This window comes from Photinus pyralis, unplaced genomic scaffold (assembly GCF_008802855.1).
Source record: "Photinus pyralis isolate 1611_PpyrPB1 unplaced genomic scaffold, Ppyr1.3 Ppyr1.4_LG3b, whole genome shotgun sequence".
NCBI classification, from domain to species: Eukaryota; Metazoa; Arthropoda; class Insecta; order Coleoptera; family Lampyridae; genus Photinus; species Photinus pyralis.
In genome coordinates this window covers 22,708,780-22,717,895 of record NW_022170510.1, presented here as the reverse complement: position 1 = coordinate 22,717,895, position 9,116 = coordinate 22,708,780, and the positions used below count along the sequence as shown (strand labels likewise).

The 9,116-nt window shown below is 36.0% G+C and overlaps 2 protein-coding genes across 2 annotated transcripts; both read right to left on the bottom strand.

The window, feature by feature from the left end:
• Positions 1–1,603: 1,603 nt before the first annotated feature.
• LOC116167201 (protein CREG1-like) lies at positions 1,604–3,960 on the bottom strand. The gene is made up of 5 exons (XM_031482469.1): positions 3,728–3,960; positions 2,377–2,531; positions 2,208–2,327; positions 1,837–1,918; positions 1,604–1,783 (listed from the first exon to the last, which is right to left on the bottom strand). Exons 1-5 carry the CDS (start codon positions 3,858–3,860, stop codon positions 1,662–1,664), a joined length of 612 nt encoding a protein of 203 aa, XP_031338329.1. The 5' UTR covers positions 3,861–3,960; the 3' UTR covers positions 1,604–1,661.
• Positions 3,961–4,921: 961 nt separating this feature from the next.
• Positions 4,922–6,585, bottom strand: LOC116167198 (transmembrane emp24 domain-containing protein eca-like). The gene is made up of 3 exons (XM_031482465.1): positions 5,871–6,585; positions 5,448–5,818; positions 4,922–5,391 (listed from the first exon to the last, which is right to left on the bottom strand). The coding sequence occupies exons 1-3, from the start codon at positions 5,998–6,000 to the stop codon at positions 5,242–5,244; spliced, it is 651 nt and encodes a 216-aa protein (XP_031338325.1). The 5' UTR covers positions 6,001–6,585; the 3' UTR covers positions 4,922–5,241.
• Between the last annotated feature and the right edge of the window lie 2,531 nt (positions 6,586–9,116).

The window sequence follows — 9,116 nt, the reverse complement described above, 5'->3', positions numbered from 1 at the left end:
AAATTACAATCACGGAGATATGTCACATTGACATCGTTTTACATTGCAGGTTGTAAGATATTTCTATACATACAAATAAAATATTTTTGCTTATTCAATGCAAATAATGATGTTACCTATACGTATGTACATGTATTGAAAATGATTTACGCTCGCTATTTTTATTTAAACCATGTGTAACGTAATTTACATATTCGATGAACGTAATTTTAATACGTATACAACCCGTCGTCGCGCGTAACGTCATCTACTTCAGACCCATTGCACTATTATCTGTCATTTTGAATTCAAAATTTGAAAAAGTTAATTGCAATTAATTTTAATTAAAAAACTGTATGGTAAGTATTTTATTTCAATACAAAATATAACAATATTAATTGTGTATACAATAAAATGACTGAAACTGATAGCGACATGGATTGCACTCCGCCAGAGATTATAGAAACGGCAGAACATGCTACCTCAAGATTTGCTCCCTAAAAAGTCGCGAGAGGTGAGAAGTAAGAAGTAAGAACGAATAGGTAATAAGTTAACCTAAAAACTAGAGTGGCATGACACGTGAGGACAAGAAAGCAGAAGTTCTTATACTATAGTAGTGAAACTGTGACTGAATCTAAATTCGAATATAATTTGAAGTAAAGGGGGTTGGAGAAAAAATTTTATGTTTTATTCGTACAAAAAATGCGTTTTCGGGATTCGGAAGGTTGCTGGACTCCGCTAACGCGTCGTCCAGCAACTATCTTCCTCGTCCCGAAAACTGACATTTTTTGTACTAATGAAACAAATAACTATTTGTGCTGCATTTGTATCTCCCCACCAGCAAACTACAGACATCGCCTTAGCAAAGTGGTAAAATTCAAAAATTGATGTGCAGTATCCCCAACATTAAAATGAATTAAGTGATTTCACTGTATTACCAATTAAGAAAAAATTCTTTTGATGAACAATAAGTAAATTGTAAATTATTTCCGGGAATTTTTTGGAATTTGGACTTTGATAAATTAATTCAAAATTGGTACGATTTTGAGCTTTATTGACATTTGATTTAATTGATGACGTCATCAATTAAATTGATTACTATGTAGGTAATTAAGTTAATCCGCGGGTCGATTAACTTAATTAGGCGTTTGATTTCTTAGAATTTCTTCTAAATAGTTTGATTCGCGCATTAATCAATTTGATTCGTAGTTTAATTATATAATTATTAGTCCAATTCATTTAATTCATGGATCGATTAATTTAATTCACGGATTGATTAATTAAATAATTAAACTACGAATCAAATTATTTAATCCACGAATCAAACTAATAAGAAACAATTCCAGGATTTCCCGATTATCCCGGCCACACCATAATTATATGAATGTATCAGCTATCGGCGGCCGATATAATATTAATATCAGTATCGGTGGATTCCTAGTACTATATGTTACAGTTGACTTTTTTTTAATGACGCCGAGGGGACCCGTACCTATATTTGGTGTTGCACCATGGCCCGCACATATGTCTTGTTACGTCCCTGACTACATACCCAATTTTCTGCATATATATTTTCCAAAGTCTTACAAAAAAAACAGTTTTTTCAAGTGATAGAAAACGAAGCTTACAGGATGAAAACAGTTTATTTAAATTTCATGTCATTCCCATTCTGTTCCAAGCATTCAAATTTCATTGCTATCGTATGCATTAAAATATTCCTTAAGGTCTATTGTTTTTATTCCACCAAACCAGTCGAATAGTGTGATTTGTTTAATATCCATTTTCGCAAGAGTGAAGTCGTGTGCTGTGAAAATTAAAACTATGTACCAGAGGTACTTAGTTATGCAGTATATTTACCGTTTGGCCAATATTTAAACTGGGGATGTTTCCTTAGCATGTTCTCGTTGGCCTTGGTGTATTCTTCTGTTTTGTTGTCAAGCTATAGACAATAAGTACAGTATACAGCATAAAGTCTAAATATAGTGAGATACTTTCAGAAATCTATTCGTATCAGTTTCTTATTATATAGGTCTAAAATCGACTCATCTTGTCTTGGACACTCTGTATATTGAGCTGCTAGTAAAGTAAAATTTCTATTTAAATCATTGTTTAAACAAAATAGTTGCTATGCACCTTTAAAACTTTGGTTGGTATAAATCTTTTAAAATAGAAGCAAAGAGTAAGGGTACTCTTTGATAGAAGTGTTAAACTAAATATTCAGAACATACCCATACAAAATTTCCAGTTAATACAACACGTTGGCATCTTGGGTCTTCTTGATCCAGATTATATTTAACACACCAGTCCTGTTGAGCCATTGATGCCATCACACTACAGCGTTTATCAGCCTAAAATTTCCATTAAATTAGACAGGCTATAGAATTTCCATACACTTACTTGAATATCAAGGATCGCTTGATCTAAGGCTGTGACAAAGAAGTATGGTACTCCATTTCCCTTTTCATCAATACCGTCCACGATGGATTCTAAACCTGCATATGGGAACGACTTGATGTCTGGCATTGTCGAAATAGTCGAAAGCGATACCCATGCTAAATAAACGTGTAAAAAAATATAGAAAACGAGCTGCTGGGTATGGCTATAGCATGTGCAAAACCAAATTTTGAACTTGGTGTTAGTTATGTTTTTATTTAAAGTGTATATGTATAAAATTTCATTTAATTGCTTCCATAAATAAGAAAATTGGCACTGCACATCGTGCACAAAATCAAATTTTGAAACTGGGGTTACATTTGCTTTATTCCAAAAGGCTATGTATCAAATTTCATTTAAATGATTTCATAAATAAGAAAGTTTGCAATCCGGTTTGTAAATGGTCGAGATGCGAAAAGGGCACTGCGAATGTTGATCGATTAGGCTCAACTTTTGGAATTTGGGTTTATATGACTAAAGCTATACGCATATTGAATTTCATGCAATTCGGTTCATAACTCACGGAGATGTCAAAAGGGCCTTCCTTATTTTTTGGGCTATATTGCCAATTCACCAACTCCGGTCTACAAATTTGATAAAGAATCCACCTACATCATAATCGGTCCATTCGTTATCGAGATATCGTTTTAACGGACAGACGGACAGACATCGCAAAATTATAACTCGCTAGGAGCTCGTTAATAATGAATATTTTAGCGAAATTTATTTCTGGAATATAAACGTTGCCAATTTATCGTGTAACGTTTGCAAAATAGTAGTAGTTATTTTATGTTTGTTAGTATTTGATTTGTCATTTGCCAGTATGCTTATTATGAAAGTTGTAAGCATGGTTTTGTAATAGATTAACATTTTTCAACATCGTATCAGCACTAAACAGGAGGACGCAGGCGCAAGTTAATAGTAATTTTCAAGCTTCAGTGGTCAGAGGTTAAATATTAAATCATAACTCTTATCTTTGTCAATGCATTGATAGCACCTTGTTCTTTGTAGCTTATACACTATCAAGTGTCAGTGGCGGTCCCAGTGGGGGCCCGCTCCCCCTCCCCCATTGCCCATTTTTTCATCAATTTTGTATCGATCTCATTTCCATTATGCGAGATTTCTTTTATTATTTGGACCCCTCCCTTTACCAAATCCTGGGACCGCCACTGTTAAGTGTTAAAGACTTGCTATAAAAACTGAAATAGATTCTATGCACATCAGTAGATACACTCGAATGATTGATAGGAGGTAGAAAAATTGGAAATTATGCAAAGTATAGGTACCTTATATGTGAAATAAACCACATGCTTACCAGAACTATGAAGTACTTCCCTTGCTACTAAAGCATGATTGGTAGGTTTCGGTGGTCCAGCCTCAAATATAGATATTCCATTTATTGATATTATGCAGGTGACTGTTAAAACTGTAAGATATTTGTTAATCATTTTTAAAGACTGCTGTAACGTATTGTTCAATTCTTCCCACTGTAAAAAGTGATAAATTATACTGAGTATGTATTATGTAGGAACATGACACAAATTGTTAACCTTTGAGACAGATAAAGTGGATAAATTGGGACAGTGGGTCAGGTCAAAGATCATAAATAAATGGCAAAAACTGATAATGAAATCGAAACAAATTTATCTTGATGACTTCGAAAGTATCTTGAAACAAGTATAAATTGTGCACAACTCATGTGCAGATAAAGCGCATTTTTTTTAAACCGAAATAGCTTTTGCTTTGACATCACCAATGGATATATTTCTTGCAGACGTCTCAATCGCCCTTTGTGATTAGTGATTCTGATTACCCTCTTCCGGCAATCCGTTCTTGAGGTATAAGGGAATATGTACACCCGATCACGATAAGAGGTCGAGGAGGAGGGCTATGGTTGGTAGAAATTAATTCCTTTTGTTGAGACCTTTCATTAGAGTACCATGAAGGATAAACCACCTCCCCTCCACCCCTTATTTTGATAAGACAGAAAGAAGGACAGAAGTTGGTACAAAGGTAGAAAACGGTTCCTTTCGTTGAGACCTTTAAGTACAATGCAATGAGAGATAAAATCAATTTTAACCCCCCTCCGCCCCGTCGCTCACTGATCTCGAAAAGTCGCACGGGAAAGTTATAGTTTGTACAAACCAATTTATTTCGATGAGACCTTTCATTAGAATACCATGAAGATAGAACATGTGTTTACCCCCCCCTGAAAGTTAACTACCCCCCCCTTTAAAAAGTTTAACTTGACACCACTAAAGGCATGCGTATACAAAATTTTACACCAATTGGTTGTCGTATGTAAAAGTTTTACTTTCAAAAACAGCACCTCATGAAATAATTCGTGGGGGGGGGGGCCTTTTAGACAGCGAAATTTGATGCCCGTTTGGCACACCTTCAAGATATAGGCTACCTACTGCAACAAATTTCAGGACTCTAGGACCATTCCCTAGAAATAGTTCGAAACGGCAGTTGTAGGAAGGACGGACGGACGGACAAAACTCAAACACTAGCACATATTTTTTAATTCTTAAAAAATGCGCTAAAAACATCGACAGTTGATGTCCAGGTATATCACAATTCACACAGCAATTAAAAAAAGTAAACTTAGTTTTATTGACACGATGTTTTAAATAAAGCAGATAGATGAGTCTTTGAATATTTCAAAGGATGAGTGTAATAAGTTCATGCACATAAGCACAGACTCAGTTAATCTGTGACATAGGTAATACTTAAATTACAAATTTATTAATGTAAAACTGTAGGTAGAGGTAGGTACACTTAAATGTCCATTGAAAACCCTAAATTATTATTTAGATAACTAAAGTTTTACACTATCTTTTTTGCTTCAAAAAATGATTTGAGATGCCTTATTTGCCAAGCACCCATCATTAATACAATTACTGCTTGTATTACTGCAAACCATAAAACCACGTGATTTGTGTCATCGCTCACATATCTGAAAATTTCTTCGCGGTACTAAAATTCAAATTATTACAAATTGGTATGTACTTCAGCAATTACGCTTTCTTTACCCGTTGATAATTTTGTTCTTTCGTAATTTGTTCCACTTGATCTAACAGTTGTCGAATTCGTAACTGAACGTCAGATAATTTTTCTCTCTTCACTATCTCTTCATAGTTAACTGCCCCTACACCAACTTGAATTTCGAGCTGTACTTTCAACTGAGTACCGCTAAACCAAGCAGTACTGTTAGAGTTCATACAAATTCTATGCTCGCCAGATTTGTGAGACGTAAACGATATACGACCTTTCAAACTATATGTGCGAGACAACTGTATTTTGTTCTCTGGGTCAGTGATTTCAACGTGCAGCGCAATATCGGATGAAAGCATTGTACCACCACCACCAGGATCAAGACCGTGCAATTCAACGCTATAGGCCACTGCAGTTTATAAAAGTTAATAATATTCACTATAACTACTTACGACTCTCACTTATAACATTTGTTTCGTCCGGAATTTCCTCGATAAAACATTTTCGTTGAGTTTCTCCCATGTAAAAATACAAACCAAATGCATTATGGAATACAGAGAAAGTTAATAAGAATAGTATATTTATGTTCATAATTCTGTTTTTACTTTTTTACACGTCACTTATAGACAAGACCCACATAAGCAACTTATTTTACAATTTTCTTATCGGCCACTTGAGTATTATATCTCAAATTATCGATAATATCAAACAAATTATAACTACACTTGAAATTTGTTCGATATCATATTAACGGTCCCAGGAACATCCATCCATCCATTTTGCAAGAACAATATAGTTCATACATAGTTCATACATCAAAAAATGAAATAATTATTAGGCGCCAGAGCAAAGCGATGCTAGCTTTTTAGGAGAGCCGATGTGGGGTCTGTCTGTCTGTGAACACGATAACTGGCAAACGCTTGGACCAATTCGGCTCAAACTTTGCACAGTTGGCCTATATGCCACATATAACAAGCCGATCATGTCTGTCTGTTTTTCTGTTTGTGAACGCGATATCTGGCAAACACTTGGACTGATTCAGTTCAAACTGTGCACAGTTGACCTATATGGCACATGTAACAAGCTTATTGAAAATGTACAGGTTTTTTTATTTGGTTTATGTCACAATAGACCCATTAAACTACCTATCTAGAGACCTACCCATCTAAGGTGCACGAAAGGCCCCCGACATTTGCATTGCGCCTAGCAAAGAGTATACTGTTTGGCGCCTAGTGGCATTTCATCGGAACATTCCAAACCGGCGATTACAAACCGGCAACTGCCAAACCCGCAATGCACGAACCGGCGTCACACCAAGCCGGCCACATGTCAAGCGGACGCTCGGTCATGCTGGCGTTTGTCAAGCTGGCGCGGCGCGGCTCTTGGTCATGCCGGCGATTGTCAAACTGGCATATAGGCACTTGTTCAGTCGATACAATCTGCAAAGTATGTAACATACAATTTGGAATGATAACATGGATGGCCATAATATGAACATGCCGATGGAATTTTCAAATTATTTTAGGTGGGATGTTGTGGGGTTTGAACTTTAACTATGATTTAAAAAATGATCAAAAAAGAGGAATCAGATTAATTAAGTACATATAACTTTTCTGTCGGCATTGGTGTTGATCGTAACTTTTAATATTTAATATTTTAATAGATCCAATCCACACAAATAGGAATTCATCCGGTCGAACGAGCGCCGGTTGGTCGAGCTCCGGCAAGGCACAGCGCCGGTTTGACCGAGCGCCGGTACGATCGGCACCGGTTTGGTATAGCGCAGGCTAGTCGTCGTCGGTTTGGTAATTGCCGGTTAGTAGTGTACCTACCACATTTCATGACTTAATCGCATCCTTCACCATTTACTGAATATTTCAAAGATTGCAATACACCCCTCAGATTATTGCAAGATGAAGAAGCGGTAGACTTAAAATGTGATCATTCAGGCTCGGTTTGATTCATTGAGAGCATTGTGATTCCTGAGCAAACCAAAGACATAAAGATAAAAGTGCAAATTTTATTTATCTTTTATCTTTATATATAAAATTCTTGTGTTTGTGGTCGAACTCCTCCTAAACGACTGGACGGATTTTGACGGAAATTTGTTGTGTGTGTGTGTTTCTGTGTCCCCCCGGATGGTTTAGATTCACAATTGGGTCCAATCGGATAATAGGATTTATTTTAAAACTTCTTTTTTCGTTGATATCGCACTCTGATATTTCTCCGTCAATAGCAAGCGTATCGCGTCGATCGCGGGGGAAAATCAACCGAAACACTTATTTTTCTCTAGTTTTTTGGGTCCCCAAACCTTATTAATTACGGAGCTAGCAAATATGGAAAAATGATCGTGCTACTGAAATTTTCAGAGTGGCTTACAATCGACAATATTTCCAAATTTGGCGTAATGGCCGGATTATGCTTTCACTATCACCTTTCCAAGTTATGTTATAAGACAGAAGTGTTGTATATTCATATATAATACCATAAGTAGTCGAAGTATTGTCGAATATTTTTGAGGTGCTGTCACGAATGCTAGTTACGCTGATTAATACCACGAGCGCTTGCGCGAGTGGTATTAAAAAGCGTAACTAGCATGAGTGGAGCAGCAGCTCAAAAATAATCTACAAATACTTCGACTACGAATGGTATTCGGAGGACTATTCAACGAATCAAAAGAAAAATTAAGCATAATTACCCACGCTACAGTGACTTTATAAGGACAGTGGCGACAACTTATAATAATCCGCCATATTGGAGCTAACAAATTGATTGTAGGATCAATATACCTTGTCATGTCAAATTATGACCGTAGAATAATAAAAAGCTTTGCAGAACATGCTATGGGAAAACCACTGCCTGCCAAATTCAAAAAGATATGGGAAATGGTGTAATACGTATAAAATATGGTGCAATATCCAAATTGTACATATAAAGGTAACCATTAATCATTAAATTGTGTTTAACATTTTAGTGTGTATTGTCACTTCTTGTCCCTTGTCCCCTGTTTCTCCTTCCGGGATAAAAAGTATTACTTTAGTCCCTTAAATGGAAGACAAAACACGTTGATTTAGTCCAATTTAGTACAAGAGATCAATATTCCTTGTGCTCCAGCAATCATCAATGTTAAACATTAAACCAATTCAAGCGTAGGTATTTATGATCACAATTGCGTTATCCATAACCATAATTGAATTTGCTGCTAAATTTCGGATAAGATGCTTCTCTAACCAGTTTTCTCTCTAAACTCATTAGGTATTTAGGGCTTCTGAAAAAATTTTTACATCAATTACCAGTAGTAAGGTTAGGCACAGTTTTACATCTAAAAACACTTCAAGCGATTTACCAATTACATACCTTACAGGTAATATCAAAAATCAAAGCTATATGCTCGGCTATATGCGTCGGATGCGACGGAAAACGTAAAATAAAGCAAATACAAGAAACAAAGTGTAAACTACTAACGTGAAGCCGTGACAATTACAGATGACACTGTCCAAACAGTATAATTAATCAGCATGGAGTGTACCGCGTCGTTTTCGATGCTTTCTATTGGCCAGTTTGGAATTTAGCTCCAACATGGCGACCGGGACCAGCAACCAATCAAAAACGAGATACCCTGTTGTCGCCACTGTCTCTATAAAGTCACTGTAACCCACGCGAATGTATTTCCATGACAACAACAAACGTCAAAATAAATTATGGAA

Bases quoted from the DNA above. Each gene is read 5' to 3' on its own strand.
- LOC116167201 (XM_031482469.1), bottom strand. From the start codon at position 3,860: ATGATTAACAAATATCTTACAGTTTTAACAGTCACCTGCATAATATCA. The intron at 2,328-2,376 runs GTAAGTGTATGG...TGGAAATTTTAG, and splicing joins AAGCGATCCTTGATATTCAA to GCTGATAAACGCTGTAGTGT. The intron at 1,919-2,207 runs GTATGTTCTGAA...TATTGTCTATAG, and splicing joins TAACTGGAAATTTTGTATGG to CTTGACAACAAAACAGAAGA.
- LOC116167198 (XM_031482465.1), bottom strand. From the start codon at position 6,000: ATGAACATAAATATACTATTCTTATTAACTTTCTCTGTATTCCATAAT. The intron at 5,819-5,870 runs GTGAGAGTCGTA...TATAAACTGCAG, and splicing joins GGACGAAACAAATGTTATAA to TGGCCTATAGCGTTGAATTG. The intron at 5,392-5,447 runs GTAAAGAAAGCG...TTTGAATTTTAG, and splicing joins AAGAACAAAATTATCAACGG to TACCGCGAAGAAATTTTCAG.